Raw genomic sequence first — 16,583 nt, forward strand, 5'->3', positions numbered from 1 at the left:
ATACCAGGAGTGATAAAACTAATCCTAGATGTGTTAATAATAATATTTTTTCTATGAGTGAAAGGGAAAACTAAATTGATTTTTTTTTTTTTGGTGATTAAAAAAAAAAAATCAGGGATTTTAATTTCATGACAATATGGAAAAATGGTAACACTTCATTCATTAGTGCTAATTTAGCATTGATTATGAAGCACAATCATATATTAATGCACCAGCTAGGCACGACTACTACTGCTGTTTTATTTCCGCAATTCATTTTTCCACTTCCCAGAATATGACTGTACACCATCTAGATGTAGAAGACGGTTGCTCACATTTTCTCTGTACAGCCACAACTGCTTGTTTATGAAAGCACTTTCCTCATCCTGACAACGAGTCACTTTTCCTCCACTAAGACTAACAATGTAAGAATGGTGTGCTATTGATCCATTTATTATGGAGGATTCTTAAGAAGGCAAGCGCTGTACTGTGGTTTTCTCAATTTTAAGTTGTTGCTGTCAAGACGTCGGCTTTGAATTAGATTTGGTTAAAAATGGAGTCGGCATTATTTCACACAGACCTATTGTCAAATCCCCGACAGAATCAGGTGTGAAAAGGCTCTCGTGAAACCGCTAACGTGTCGCATTTAGAGACGAATGCTTTGAAAGGAAAGTCAATAGCACACCGATTAGCGCTGCTTGTTTGCGTGTGTTCGATCGGCAGGAATCACCCAGGAGATGATCAATGAGACCCGGGCGTCCACAGAGAGGAGGATGCTGGGTGATATCCAGGAACTGGTGAGGCTTGGTGACAAAGTCAATCATCAGGACTCGCAGGGAGCCACACTGGTACGTTTCCTGAAAGATGTACAGTGGTAACTTGATTTAAGAGTTTAATCTGTTCCGTTTGCAACTACTCGTCTATCTAGAGCTGAACAATGTTGAAAAATAGTCTAATTTTGATGTTTTTCTATGTATCACAATTGAGATTTAATATGTGTCTTTTTCTAACAAAGGCAAGGAATAAATCAATCTGTATTACATTAAACCATTTTTTAAGATATTTGGGGGTTAAAAAAATTCACAGTGGATTTGAGTGGGCATCAGTTACTTGCTGATTTTTGTTATTCACAAGATGGCCAGGTTACAATTCCCCACAATTACTAGGTATATATAAAAAAAATAAAAATAAAACCTGCAGTCAGAAATTAAGTAATTTTTGCCCCATAATAATTTCAGTTTGCGATTTAAAACTTGCATTCTACTCTATTGCCATGTTGATTTGGATGTGGTTAAAATGATTATGGTGGAAGGGCATCTTTGAAAATAATGGAATTATGTTACAAGTAATTAAGGATGCTTTTTACTTCTTAAAAGGGATGACGGGTCATCCTATTTATGTATCAATGTTTTGGAAACCTACTCGTCTATGAAGAGAACATGACATGGTTGTAGACCCCTTGTTAATCCTCCAGCATTCTGCATCCTTTGCTTAATCTTCATCCAGCGCAATGAAACAAAACAGATCGTGCCAGAATGGCCAAAGGCCAGAGAAGAGCGCATGCGGAAATTGTCGGAAGTTATGTAAGGCTAATCTTTTGTTTTCAAGAGAAATGTTTTTCTGTATTATTGGAAGACTTTCCTTCCTGTGTAGTCTGCTTGATCGACAGAGATAGACAATAAAGTTGAAGGGGCAAAAAAGGGGATTTGGAAGAGGTCAAATAAAATTTAGCAAATGAAGACAAGCACTACTTTCACGAAGAGGGCATATTATGGAAATGTTTTGCTCTTTGGCAGAGTAATTCAATAGGTGCTTTGATTTTGGACTCTGCAGCTGCACATCACGGCAGCCAATGGCTACATGCAGGCTGCTGAGCTGCTGCTGGAGGGCGGCGCTCGCATGGACCTGAGAGACTCGGACGGATGGCAGCCGCTCCACGCTGCCGCATGTTGGGGTCAGGTGAGATGAGACGCAGACGGAAAAGCCTACTGGCTCAGAGACTCCACTAACTGTCGACTTCAAATACTACTCTTGCTCTTTTAGATGCACGTGGCTGAGCTGCTGGTGTCTCACGGAGCAAGTCTCAATGCCAAGACCTTCCTCGATGAGACCCCCATTGGTATACTCACACCCTACTAAAAGGTGTAGCCATCGTGTCGTACTAACGTTTTGGTCCATCCTCCATTTTAAGACTTGTGTGAAGATGAGGAGTTCAGAGCCATTCTGTTGGACCTGAAGCACAAGCATGACATCATCATGAAGTCCCAGCTCAAACACAAGACCTCGCTGTGCCGAAGGACATCCAGCGCTGGCAGTCGTGGGTGAGTGCTGACACCTGCTGGCTGCTGCTACTGACTATTACTAGGCATGGTTCGCCTTTGTAAAATGTATGCAAATGTCAACACGTAAAGTGGTGAATCGTGTTCATCTCTAGGGAAATATACACCCATGTATTCTCTTTACAGTTTTTCCCGGGTGACTTTAGTACACCCTATGCTGGTCTCCCGTTACTCTCTGGGCACATATAGAGAGCAACCACAACATTTGATGGATTATTTAGTTTTAAACTCTTTGCCAGATAATCACAGGGAACATCCATGCCATGGATAGATTTTCTGCACAGCTTGTCCCCATTAGAGACACGGTTGAGATTGAGTCTATCCCAGATGACTTTTGGCGAGAGTCACCAGTCAATCTAGAGTAAATCTACTTTCGAAAACCATTCACACTCAAACCAATGGACAAGTTAGAGCAGGGATGGGCAACTGCCTGATCTGAGTATAAGTGTGTATATATATATATATATATATATATATATATATATATATATATATATATATATAATTAATTAATAATTTCTCTATCCGCAATCATCCCTATTAATCGGGTTGTTTCAATTCAAAAGAACTGAGTTTTACAAAACTGAGATTCATTTTAAATAGTTCAACAGAACTCTGCTAGATTTTAAAACCAGATTAACTCAATCTGAATTCGGTTTGATTAATCTCTGATTATAGCTAATCTGAGATTGAATTAAACCTTGTTGGTGCAACTCTGCTTAAGAGTATTTCCTTAACTTAACTTGGATATTTTTCAAACGTTGGAGGAAGCTGCAGCACGACGCCACAGTGCTGCTCAGCGTAGAAACATGGCAAATGACATATCTTCTGTTAATTCTGCAAAATTGCAGCGTCCGTGGAAAATAAATTGGCCGGGCATCACGTCTCAATCTCACCAAGGATTCTCCAATTTGCAGGAAGGTGGTGAGGCGAGCCAGTTTGTCCGACAGACACAACCTGTGCCGCAAGGAGTATGAAACGGAGGCCATTGTGTGGAGGGGAGGCAGGGAGGAGGAGGAGAAGGAGGACAAAGAGAAGGATCCCGACCAGGAGAACATCCGGGTGCTTCATGTGAGCCATCTCATAATTAGCATCAGTCATAAAGAATAGTTCTGATTTGCAACAGCGCCAGATGTCTTATCTCCAGTCTAAGGAGGACAGTACGCACGGGGGGGGTGCGTGTCACTGCCTATTATTAGTGGCAGGGAGGACGTTAATGAGCCGCACATTCGATTTTCTGTGGCTTGTAATGTACTCCGCTCTCTCTATGTGCTGGATGTAATCTCCTTCAGGTCACCTCGGTTCAGCCACAATGCTTTGGTCCTGTCCAACAAACATGAATCCTTCTTCTGCTTCCGAGCAAAACTAATGTTGTTTTGGGCTCCATCGCAATTCAGACCAATTACGTTTTTGTTACCATATCGGACCATGATTGGTGAGGAAAAAGGACATTCCTGCTTGAGACAAGTCTCGACGAAAGCATACAAGCAAAAAATGGGGTGCCCAAATTTGCCCTTTGTGCAAACTGTGAATTATACTTATTTAAACATAAAACAAAACAACATTGAATTTGCTAAGTATACTTAAGTCAAACTGTCTTCTGGGGCAAAATTTTAGAAACATCCTGAGGGGGTTGTGAACTACCCTATTAAAATTAGACACTAGAGCTGCACGCTATATTTGTGCATTGTCACAAATAAATAAAATTAGAGTCTGAGAGCCAACGTGAGGGATAAACTGTCTTCAGAGGCTGAATTTTCAATGAATTGGATTCATAATTTCCAGGTAAAGCATGTGGAGGCAGCCAATCCATCCGACCAGACCAAGCTCCCGACCATCCTCAAAGATGGCAGCAGCAAGCACAACGGCCTCATCTCTACAACTACATGTGTCCCCCCACAGCCACCCGCCAACGGCAAGGCGGTGGACAAGAGCACGGTCGCTACCAGCTCATGCGGCCAGGACGAAACTTTACCTCGTGAGAGAGCGCAGACTCTGTCGCAGCTGAAGAAGCAACGGGCGGCAGCCAAGCTGTTGAACCACCCCCTTTTCAACGGTCATCTGGGTAACGGTTCCACAGACTCCTTCAGCGATGCCAAATCCATCTCGGACGACCCTCGCATGCCATTGGTGTCGTCCAACGGCAACGCTGTGTTCTACACACCGGCCAGCGGCGACCCGCCACTCCTCAGACTCAGGCAGCCCGTTGACGAAGAGCAGCCCAAGTCGCGGACCTGCTGCTGCGTGTCGTAGCGCCATCGTTGTGTGAGGCCAAGGAACTGCAAGTGTTTGCACAGAGGAGCTGGGGGAAGGTCAAGAAATTGTCACTTCAAAAATGTGGACTACATGAAGGGAGGTTGCAAGAGTAGCGGGCTAACATACTGAGCATTTGGATTGCATTTTTAACACATGGAAGAAACAACTGACGATAATTCAAGGTATTATGTGGAACCTCCATTCGATTCTGTGACACTGGAATTGACATCCATGATGTTCAGATTTATTTTTATTTTTAAAGCAGATTTTCTGTGTCTTTTTGAGCATAGTTTTTTATTTTCCCTGAATTTTTGTGGGTCTACTCAAAATAGACATGTTTACCAAATTTTGTTGCCCAGTGAAAGGTGGCATTAAGGGGCCGAATTGGTAATTCCTGAGGGTTGGAAGTTACTGGTCAAAAATGTATCAGCCTGCTCCACCCAGATGCAATGATGATAAACCTGCCATTTAGAGTGACACATTCTTTAGTACAATTCAAAGTTAAGCTAAAAAAAAAAAAAATCTCTCGGGCAAATTTGTGTTAGAAGGACCCCTAAACAAAGCCAAAACGAAACCAAAACAAGCGGAACCTGCAAAGTAAAACAAAGTCAATCTGTTCCATGACACAGGTTGACTTCCATCTGGAGAAACTTGTATCACATGACCGTTTCACCAATCCAACGTAACCTGTGTCATTTGACTCCATTTGACCAATCAAACGGAGCCTGTTAGTTTCACCGCCATATAGTCTACGTGGGCCCACACAGAAAGCAAACTTTTCAAAGTGACTCATTTACATGAAACATGACAGAAATCTCCAGCAGACCCACGACTCGAGTGAGGTGTTTTATAAAATGGAAGGATAGATGGACATCTGTCATTAGCGTCTGCCCAATGCTTGTCGGCATTTCAGCCTACAAGAGCTCCACTTGGAACTACGTTTGCAAAACGGAATGCTCTGTGACTGTGGAATAAAACCAGCAGGTCAACCGCAGGACCAGAATGCAAAATGCAGTTTGTCCCACCCAGCCTGACCTGCCAGACCTTTTCCTGTCAGTGACGTCTCCACCCGTCAACTCCCTAAAAGCAAATGGAATAAAACACACACTGAGCTGAACTTTAGCTCGCAACACAAAGCTAAATAAATCGATGAATAAAAATTTGACCATCTCATAACTTCAAATTTATCAATTTGTGCTCTGGTAATCCAAGAGAGCACTCTACATTTTTCCAATATTTCTTCTGAATTCCAAACTTGTACCGCTAGTTTTTTGGATTGTGTTCGACTTTGGAGGTTGCCCTGTACACCGGTGAACTTTTCAGATGCGTCATTGAACTCTCTTTTTTCTTTTCAACATGAAGCAAAAGTCATCGCGCTGGACATTTGTCATGGATTTCAACATATCAGAAGAAGCAAACATTGTGCTTTGAACGCCGTAAAGGGAAGGAATGCCATGAAAGTGTTAGCGTGTTCTTCGACAAGCCACCGTCCCTTTTGTATACTGTACAGCTGCCCCCAACTTATAATGCTCTCCTTTGAGATAAGAGTGAAAACTGTTGACTGTACATTTCTTTATTTATGATATGATTTATGTGCTCCTACATTGAAGTGTATTTATTGTTGCGGAAGGTGTGTGGAGAGTGCGTGATGAAGAGAAAGATCCAGCAAAGCACCTTTGTTCCTCATATGAAAGTGAAGTTTAATCATAGCATGATCCCCAGAAATGATGCCAAATTGCCGCATCGGCTCTAGAACGACATCCATCCCACTTTTTATGCACAGCATCAAATACAGTACATCGGGCTGGATTTAGCTGCAGGGTTCAAATGACACAATCACCATTTTATTTGTTAAGCGGCAGACTTGGGACAAAGAATAGAGAAAAAAAATTCCTGTAAATGCAGACTTGACAAAAGACAACGATTTAAGAAGTATACCCACCCGTGTCAGGCCAATTACGAGTAAATCAACTAACTGCTATGGACATTTTGTTGTTTTATCATTTACTTTGGTGTTGGCAATTGAAGTTTACACAAACAGGATGGCAGAAGTTTGACTTCACAGCCATTGCACTGGCATTATGGAATTCGGGCTTGTCTTTCCAACGCAACCGACTTTGTTTCGATCAGGGATGGCCATGCAAGTAAATTTGCTTGATTGACAGCTTAATGAATGACCATATTACCATTACCGGACAGTGTTCATTGCTCATCGAAATACAGCGCCATACGCATTGCCTCATCTCCGCATCAGTGCCAAAGAGTCTTCCATTTAAAAGAAATTTAGGTTTAATCTCCTCCTTTAAACCCACATTCCACCTGCGCTCTCTTGTACAGCGTTGAGAAATTGAATGAATTTGTAAATACTAATGTCGTCTGTTCCCATGAACTGCATTTGTCTGTGTTGTTATTGGCGTCCTAAATGAAAATAATAGGAAAAGACACTTGACAATCCACTTGGGTCATCCTGCTTTATGCGTGTCATCTGCCTGCCAAGTATACTCAGGTGTCAGTGTTTAAGGTATTCCTCCACTTTGTGATTTTTATTTTCTTTGGTCCTGAAATATCAGTAATGACGTCTGTTTTTATTTTATTACATGTCAACTAAGTGTCAAGCTGCTGCGGTGGAATAAATTGGCAAGTCCAATTCCTTCATAAAATATACAGTAGTTAATTGTGATTAAATGTCCACAAATGGACAAAAGGATACAAATAAAAAAAACTACTGATGTTGTAAATAATAGACTGTACTGATGGCTGTGTTCACATATTTTGAATAAATTGTATATTTTGAGAATTGTTCAGTTTCGTCTGATTGGGGGAAGTTGCTCTCATAAGTGTTATTCTTTTTGTACATTTGAAAGGTTTCACATATTAGACGACAAGCCGCAGGTTTGAGGCAGGGCAAGTTAAGAGTTTTTAAGTCACATAGAAAATAAATTAAATTGACTATTAAGGATGGATAATGTGGGCTCAATATTCTTTCACACTATATTACACCGGTTATCTTCCACATGGCAAAAACATGGATCTTGGGTCAATCAAAGACTTCTAATTGTCTGTAGGTGTGAATGTGAGTGTCAATATGTCCTTTACGATTGACTGGTGACCAGTCAAGGATGGGCCCTCACCCCACTTCTAACGCCTAAGGACAGTTGGGACAGGCTCCAACTACAATCATAATGAAGAAAAACTGCTAATAATTATGGATGGATGGAAGTTGATGGTTACGCTCACTCGCGAAAAAAATAATTGTCATCAAAGTCAAAACCGTGAGGCTAACTTGTGAACTGTGCTGTCGTATTTACAACATATTAAGTCCAAATTGTTTGGGTAACGGTGACATTTGATAGGAACTATCAACACGCATTTGCTCCGGTTGTATCAATGGAGTAGCGTGCCACCTATTATACACCAGACTCTACTAGCACAGTTGCTTATTCATTGAGTCCAACATTTACTGGCCTTTGGTCTGGTTGCCATGGACGCAGTGAATTTTTTTTAGTCTTTGCTTTGAGTACAAAACGTCTTCTACATTAAAATAGACTTTCTCGGGAAGATGTAAAGCAAACTATTAGGGCAAACTGCTCAAATAAGGACATCAGGTAGGACATAACTAAGTGATGTTTGCAGAGTAAATGTTGAAGAATTCCTTCTGGTACACGTGCCAGGCAAAGTGAGGGTAATAGGCACGGTGACAAAAGCAAGTGCAAACACACTTTGCAGACCACATCCTCTGCATGGCGTGACCTTGCTGCTGCAGTGCAAGGCCAGCTGGCTGCAGTCCCGGTCCTTCAGAGGCCCTCCTCCTTCTCACTGAAAGTCCACGTGGATCAGCGCCAGTGTGGGAGCAAAGCCAAATAAATGGCAAAGCGTTTGGTGCCAGGAGTTGTTCGGACTCCAATTGAATGGAGGACTGCATGAGAAGAAGGTTCTCACAATTCCAAATGACAAGTGAACGGCAACGCTGAAGGATGCCCTGAGGGTGTGTGTGCGTGTGTGTCGGGGGAAGGGGGAGTAGTACTTTCACTGCAACTATTGAACATCTTGCTGGGATAACATTAAGGGGTGTGGACAAATGAAGGAGAATGTGTCTCCAGTTCTGGGATACAGAGCATTAGCGCTTTAAGGACATCCCACTTATTATTTCTCTCCCATTCAGTGTCCAAAAGCAGTATGCCTCTGTAATTTTTGCCTGTGCAAAGCAGTACATTTAGTTAGGATGTCTGCTTTGTATTTGGTGGATCTGTGTTTGAGGGTTGGGGTTGCAGACTGTTTGGATTTGCATGTCACATGACATACTCCAAAAATATCAATGTTATGTTAAAGGGGAAGTCAAGTCAAACATATTCTTTCCAATATGCTCTATGTGCCCCCACTAGCCTGAACACGGTATTCTGATTAATATCATGTCTGTGGAATAAGCAGAAAAATCCACCAGTTTTTGTACATCTCAGGGGGCTGCCATTTTTGGCACTTACCATTGACTAAAAATGACATCTCACCTAGGGGTCGGAGAAACAACCGTCACAGCTCACTGGATTTCTGAGTTTGGGCATGTGATAGCCACAAACTGAGCCCGGAGGACTTGTATTCAATCCTGTTCCTCAAGGCCTGTTGTTTTCCATCTCTCTCTTGTGCAACACACCTGATTCAAATGATCAGGATCGTTATCTAGCTTCTGCACCCCTTGCTGATGGATAGATAGATGGATAAATGGACAGCTTATTCCAGTTTGTGGAGTTGTACCTGTGCATTACGTTTTGAGAAATGCAGCGGCGCCACCTAGAGGCCGCCTCTAACCACGCAAGTTACGTACGTCTCACACCGCGTGCTTTGTTCTTTTGACGAGAGCCACCTCTGGTCTAGTGTGCGGTTGCGCGGCCTGCCTGTCAGCAAGCTCTCTGTTGGTGGGGAGGAGGCAGCCAGTTAGGAGGAGGTGGGGGACACACAGTCAGCATGTTTGGACCTTCACTCCGTGTTATCTTAGAGCTACGAACGTAAACATTTTGGACTCCGCTAAACTCGCTTTGAGGGCGACACGACGGCCATGTTTCTGAGTAGTGCGACGACGACGGTGGGGTGTGTGTTCCGACACTCGCACTTAGGCTCGTTGACATTGACGAGGGGCTTTTACCGGAACCGGACCTGCTGCGTGGTCTCGACGCTCGCACACTTCGCGGAACGACGACACGAGTCGTACCACCACCACCACCACCACCACGGTTTGCTAATCCCGGACTCCGGACACTTGAGGCAACGCAGCGGCCTGGCGGAGCCGGTGCTTTTGTTTTTAATTAGTAACCGCGGGCTGTCTTCCGCGGCGGCTGCCCCAAAGAAGACCATCGACATGGACGACAAGAACAACTCTAAGGTATTGTAACTACCATGCTGCTGCGTAATGGTGCACCAAAAGAGCCGACGAAGCGGAAGGTGTCATGAGTACAGTGGCAAGAGAATACTATACCTTCATTTTACGTAATTCAAATGACTCTGGGCCGCACATGCGCACTGCTCATCAGCCGGCAGGTGTTGTTAGCACGTCACACCTGCCAATGGAGTCCACTAAATTCCCCGCCGACGATGACGTCACGTAGAGCGCCGATTGTTCGAAGAGTCCCTTTTCCTTCTTCTTTTGCTGTCATAACTTTTACATAACTTCATACAAGCAGAACAAAACAATTACACTATACTAAACGTTTTATAAATCAACATATGTTGAGTGTTAACAATTGCTTGGGTCCAACCCCAACAGAAAAGAAAAATACAATAGAAAGGGCTTGGGAAACCCTTTTAAAATGACTTAAGAAATTATTATTTTTCTTGTCTTTGGTACACCAAAAATGTTCATGGGTCACAGTGACCCACTGCTTGTTTAACCATAAAAATATGCTGTCTAATTAACAATTTAACAGATTGCAATGTTTTAAAACAAGGTCTCATTGATTGTACAATTGTGGCTTGATGGGCAATAAGTATTTAGTTTAGCATGAAAAAATGCATCTGGAAAAAAAACACCTCTATATTGATATATTTCACTTTTTCAACAACATTTTCCAACCAACAAGACGTAACTTGTGCATACCAGTGCTGGACAAGAGACACGTTGGACAATGATGAGGACACAAGAAAAAAGATCACATGATGAAGTGCAAACATTTGCATGGGGTCGACCAGAAACGACAAACAAGGTGCACTCAGGCACATTATTCCACAATTTTTACAAAAAAGTGTACTTACACGAGTTTTATTCAGCCCCCTGTGTGCACAAGGAAAAGCAGACAGGTGTGCGTTTCGTGAACATTTTTGGGACAAGGATTTATTTGCAATTGAAGAGGAGACATGACACGCAGGTGACATTAAAAACCAACACTGTGCTGAGTATTTTAAACGAGCCAGAGGCGGGCTGACCTGCGCAAGGGAAGATTTGAATCTTTATAATATTTATATTTTTCCTGTAAAATGGGAAATTTTGACTAGTTTGTATTTTTAAACTCTTAAAACACCATTCTCTTTTAAAATCATATTGACTTTTTAATTAATTAAAATTTTAGTAACTATTGAGGATCAATGATTGATGAAAGAAAACACCATTTATTATTTCAATTAGTCATATGATCTGTGTCAACAGACTCAAGTACTGGTACAATAAAGTATATTTAAAAACAACAACAATAAATTACAGAACAATGAATAAAACCAACAAAAAGTCAATGTTAGGCATCTGGCAAAGGGTCGTCGGCCTCAGGGTGGAGGTGTGTAAGTGATTATGAGTGTGTCACTCTGACTCGACTTGTGTGTTTGTTAGAAGCTGTTATCAGTCACAAAGCTTCCACTGTTCCTCCTCCCATACATCCTCTTTGGCCGTCCGCTCACATGACCCTCCCAAGGCCGCTGCCCGCCCCCTTTACTTTGAGTCTGGCCTCAGTAGCCTTTCTGAAAAGCAGAATGCCTCGCCCACGCCGGCTTTCTAAATTGTGGTTTGTCGACAGGACTGCCAAGCTCACCAACACACACTGTACCAGTGAGTTCCCCCTAAAACATATTTAGCTCCCAAAGTACGATCATGACCAAAATGGCGTCATCACAAATGAGGCATGTTTTATTCTTAAAAAATACTTTCATATTATTGTGAGGCACTTTAACTTTATATACAGTTTGAACATTAACACTGCTAAAATGTGGGATCATAAAATGCTGTTTAAATAATGATTTAGTTACAATGTATTGCAGATACGTATAAATTAATGTTGGGTGCAGATTTTGGTTGTTGTATTTGCTTTGAAGGCCAAAGTGGAGAAGGGTTCCATGTGACCAGCAGTTGAATTTCTAAAAAATTAAATGCAAATTTGTTGCACTTTAAAGTCCTGTTGTAGTTAACGTTTCTTTACTGAAAGGTCCTGTACTCAACTTTACATTTGAAATTCCAATAATTTCGACGTCAACCAGCATCACTGAACCGATTGCGTTTCAGTTTGGAGTGTGCATTGTGCTTTCTATTGTATCAATTGTGTTTCATTTCATCTGTCCAGGATGATCACAATCTAAAGGAAGCCACGCTAACTCCTCCACCTGGAGGGAAAGCCCCCAGGGAACCTGAGCCGGAAGGAGATAAGCCCAACAAGACCCAGCAACTCAAAAAGGTCTTCAAGGAGTACGGAGCTGTGGGGGTCTCCTTCCACGTGGGCATCTCCCTCATGTCTCTGGGAATGTTCTACCTCCTCATATCCAGGTGCCAAAGTGACTTTATGCATCTTCCAACACTTTCTCTAAACCATGCCTTATAGTAATACCGTTTATTCCTTTAAATATACAGATTATAGCGTTGGCATGACATATCAGCAGACTTTTTGCAAGAGACGCAGGACTGAACTGAACTAAACACAAACTGGACTAGTCGTCAGTCAATGAATGGCATGGCACAAAGACAACCATTCAAACTCGCGTTCACACCGATGGATAATTTAGAGTGATAAAACATTTAATGCTCCATGGTAAGGCTATATAAATAAAGTTGTATTGTATTGTATAAGGCAATACTGCATCCACATTGCTGTTAACACTCTAAGCCCTTTGGCTAAAAAAAATACATCAAAAAACATTTTCTCAAAATTTGGCCTCAACTTTTTAACCTAAAAATTAGTCGTTGCTGTTTTTTTTAAAAAATAAATGACATTTCAATGTTAAACAAAAGTTACATTTATTGAAAAATACTATTTAATTTTTTTTTCTAAAGAAAAAAAAATATTTTAAAATAAATGTAAAAAAAGACAGTTAAAAGAAAAAAACTTTTTCCACACCAAAAAAAAAAGAAAAAGAGTCCTGTTTCTGTTTAAAAAAATACATGAATACATTTTGGGTCTATATAAGACTAGTTTAAAAATACTCCCCATTTTGAAAAATAAAACAAAATTAAAAAAAAGTAAATATAATGTGTTTGATTTAATTTTGGATTCCACAGACAATATTAATCAGATTATCGTGTTAAGACTAATGGGATCGTCTAGAGTACGTTTAACTTGACTTCCCCTTACAGGACTATTCAATGTGTAATTGTATAAAGTTCTTCAATTCATTAATATTGCACTTCCAAGGTTCGGGAAGTGCATGCATTTTGGAAAAAGAAAGAAGTGATGTTTTTTGTGTAGGCTGCTTGCTACAGGAAGAAAATGAATCCTTCCAAACCAAATGTCTCAAACATGCTTTGACTTTTTAATACAGCAGGAATTTGTTCAAGAAACTCTTATGTTGCCAATAAAAAGAGCACTTTTAAAAACGTCTTCACGCTGTAGTTCACAGGACATACAGTCTCTCCTAAAACACGACTTTGTTTGTGAGAGGAGACATACGGAACCTAAAAGCTTCGAACAGACGGGTTTTAATTGAATAACAGCGGTGCAAAACAGTTAAAGCCTTTCAGCCAGTGTTGAGTGTGACAGTTAGGCGGCGTGCCAGCAGCCGGCATAGCAAAGAGATTTGCAGCAGATTAGCAGGGGAGCCCGCGGCCTTTCTCACACAGCTGATAATAAGCCTCCCTTGGACAAGTCACTGTGGCTCGCAACCGTGTAGCATTATCACGTTCAACACTTCACTGCCTTGTACTTGGCTGATTAAAGCTGGCCCAGTGCAGTCAGCTTGATAACGGGGAGGAGTCGCTCCCCCCTTGCGCATAGAGATCCTTCAAATGATCACAACTGAACTCATCTGCCTTTATAACAACACACTCAAGCAGGATATTGCTGCAACTGTGCACTTTTTATGCAGCGATTCATTGCATCACTGCCAGTGTCTGATGTGATAAAGAAAACTGCTTGTTGGTAAAAAAAAAAGACATAAAAAATACATTTGGAAATGAAAATCTCAAATGCGTTCCCTTCTTACTCATACAGCTTAACCCCCGCACCACCCAAAATTCTGTATTCTCTAAATTTTCTCTAAAACAATTACTTCCCCCAAAACATCCTACAATCAGATCTTTAGTGAAAAAAAAATCCACCGAGCTTTTGTCGGGAAACAAATATTTAAAAAATATCCCACATTTTCTGCTCAATAAAATTGACTTTTTTACCATCAAAAATACAAATGATCCCCCTCAAAAATTCTGTCTAAGAAAAACATTAGATTTTATTCTCTAACTATAGCAACATGACATCCCACATTCAATTACGAGATGAATGACGACAGCTGGGGAAATAAAATACTCAAGGGTGGCAACAACTGCTTTTAAAATATTTAAAAATAGTTTTAATCTTTACTCAAAAACCGATTGAAATCCTATTTTTTTTCCTCATAAAAGTTATCCTCAGGTGACATGGGATCAAGCGATCAAAAAAATTGGATGCATAATGCATACTTGCCCGGTGGCAACAACCCCTTTCAACACAACATCAGAAAATCTACTAAAATATTTTTGGGGGGGATGAAATCAAAATGAATCTTTCAAAACCGCTTTATCCTCTGAAAATACAGAATTAAATGTGTACAGTAGAAAGCACTTGTGGACATGAGAACGGCTTTCAACGCAGAAGGGCAGTTGAGTGCTGCGTGTTAAGACTTCCAACATTGCGGAATCAATGCACACAGTTTTATACTACAACCAAAGGTGTCAAATTATTGATGAAGGTACTTAACATTTTAAATGAATGGATAGATGGATGTTATCTTTGAACATGGTAGCACTAAAGCGCGACGGACCTGTAACCAGCTGTGTGCTTTCATCTCTCCAGCGGTATCGACATGGCGGCCGTGCTGAGCAAGCTGGGCTTCAGCGAGGCCATCATCCGCTCCAAGATGGCGGCGGGGACCAGCACGTTCGTCCTGGCCTACGCCGTCCATAAACTGTTTGCGCCCGTGCGCATCAGCATCACACTGGTGTCCGTGCCGTTCATCGTGCGCCACTTCAGAAGGACGGGACTCTTCAAGCCGCCCACATCGGCGCCTTAATCCATGTCATGTGACTGTAGGCTGTCACATTGCTTTGGGCAAGAACTTTGAACTTTTTTTTTGACTGCTGTGACCTGAGCTTACAAAAACATTATTGAAGGAAAAAAAAATACGTGCCGGATGCCCCGCGGAGTTGCGATCAGCGATCTTAGCTTTCTTTGTTTGTTCCCCAAATCTGTGAATGACTCAAGACCTTCCTGTTCATTTTCTTGACTCCCTTACAACTCCCCCATCCCCGCCACATGTTACAGTCTTTGTATCAAATTTATTTTTTCTCTTTAAAAAAAAGATTTTCTCCAGAAAAATACTTGAGAAATCTTTGTGAAAAAGGCACTTTTAATTTAATTTTTTATTTCTTTTATCAATTAAAGTCAACATATAATCTTAGCCTGGCAAGCCAAACCCACTTTCTGCATGAAAGAAATCGGTCTGGACAGCCCGCCCTCGACTTCGGCTCGGCCCCGTTTCAAAATGAACCGTGCAATCAAATTAGTTTATTTGCTGTGACGTATTCTTCATGAGCAACGTCACGTTTTGGCGGCAGAGGTACATCCTCAAAATGAAACTCGGAAGAGACAATAGTTTGTTTCATTCGGCATGAACTAATTTTAAATAACCGGAAATACAAGACTCATTAAAACACCAGCAGCAGATGGCACAAGAAGCATTTATTTCAAAAGATGTCGCGTTCGCCTTGCTTCCACTACTTCCACTTAATTCCACTGTCTGTTTGCTCAGGTTTCCCCCGCCTTAGAAATGTCCTTGATGCGACTAACAATGCTGTACCAGCGACTGAGCCTGGATTTCCAGCCTAATAAAAATCAACCCATTTTTTGATTCTCCTGTTTCCTCACATTCTACTTTATATTTAATATTTTCTCTATAACCTACTCGTCACATTTTTTATTATAAAAGTACTTTTCTATTGCTTTTTAAAAATACTACTTTTTCTTATAAAAATGAAAAAAAATCCACTATTCTTTTAAATAGCAAATTACATAATTTCTCTAGAAAAATAAAATTTCTTCTCTGAATGCAACTTTTTTTCCTTAAAACATCCACAGATTGTGTCCTTTAAAACGTTACTTCCCCTCAAAAAACAATATATTTTTTAATAAAGTGTAATAAATTCTACCAATTTATATAATACCAAAATTCCACCTTGAAAATGAACTTTTTTCGCCCTAGAAAAGCTACTACTTCCTAATTTCAACCCATTCTCTTAACTCCTTTTGATTGCATTTTCTTTCTCCCCTGCATGTTATGAATGAAATTGGGAGTGTATTTATATTTGTTTTGCTTGCATTTGAAGCTGCGCAATAAAACATCAAGATTGTGACCAATGATGTCGTCCACCCTACAGTGCCAAGTATGGGATCATATCAGCTAATACTTGGGACTATTATGGACCCACCGGACAGTCACCAGTTGTGAAAATTCCACATTAAATTATCTGTGCAGTTTTAGCAGCTTTATGGGTATTTGGGCATTTACTGCTCTCAGCACATGCGACTGTTAAACATGGAAGCTGGAATAAATTCGCTGCTAATAATATAACAAACGTGT

The 16,583-nt window shown here is 41.0% G+C and overlaps 2 protein-coding genes across 2 annotated transcripts in view; both read left to right on the top strand.

Annotated features, from left to right (window-relative positions):
* The window catches only part of ppp1r16b (protein phosphatase 1, regulatory subunit 16B), a 63,134-nt gene extending 55,763 nt beyond the window's left edge, over positions 1 to 7,371 (top strand). The window contains exons 6-11 of the mRNA XM_088308808.1: positions 703 to 827; positions 1,813 to 1,938; positions 2,023 to 2,098; positions 2,171 to 2,300; positions 3,236 to 3,389; positions 4,104 to 7,371. Coding sequence (XP_088164934.1) covers positions 703 to 827; positions 1,813 to 1,938; positions 2,023 to 2,098; positions 2,171 to 2,300; positions 3,236 to 3,389; positions 4,104 to 4,571 — 1,079 coding nt within the window. The 3' untranslated portion in view covers positions 4,572 to 7,371. The remainder of the gene's footprint in view (positions 1 to 702; positions 828 to 1,812; positions 1,939 to 2,022; positions 2,099 to 2,170; positions 2,301 to 3,235; positions 3,390 to 4,103) is intronic.
* Positions 7,372 to 9,324: 1,953 nt separating this feature from the next.
* Positions 9,325 to 16,356, top strand: mims2 (mitochondrial inner membrane scaffold 2). The gene is made up of 3 exons (XM_088308809.1): positions 9,325 to 9,948; positions 12,107 to 12,306; positions 14,801 to 16,356. The coding sequence occupies exons 1-3, from the start codon at positions 9,625 to 9,627 to the stop codon at positions 15,015 to 15,017; spliced, it is 741 nt and encodes a 246-aa protein (XP_088164935.1). The 5' UTR covers positions 9,325 to 9,624; the 3' UTR covers positions 15,018 to 16,356.
* The last annotated feature ends 227 nt before the right edge of the window (positions 16,357 to 16,583 follow it).

This window comes from Idiotropiscis lumnitzeri, chromosome 11, assembly GCF_059441095.1.
Source record: "Idiotropiscis lumnitzeri isolate Australia: NSW breed Sydney's pygmy pipehorse chromosome 11, RoL_Ilum_1.0, whole genome shotgun sequence".
NCBI classification, from domain to species: domain Eukaryota; kingdom Metazoa; phylum Chordata; class Actinopteri; order Syngnathiformes; family Syngnathidae; genus Idiotropiscis; species Idiotropiscis lumnitzeri.

What these genes read in the sequence shown, in the direction of transcription:
- mims2 (XM_088308809.1), top strand. Translation starts at nt 9,625, where the DNA reads ATGTTTCTGAGTAGTGCGACGACGACGGTGGGGTGTGTGTTCCGACAC. An exon ending in ACGACAAGAACAACTCTAAG is followed by an intron (nt 9,949 to 12,106) that starts GTATTGTAACTA and finishes TCATCTGTCCAG; the next exon opens with GATGATCACAATCTAAAGGA. An exon ending in TTCTACCTCCTCATATCCAG is followed by an intron (nt 12,307 to 14,800) that starts GTGCCAAAGTGA and finishes TCATCTCTCCAG; the next exon opens with CGGTATCGACATGGCGGCCG.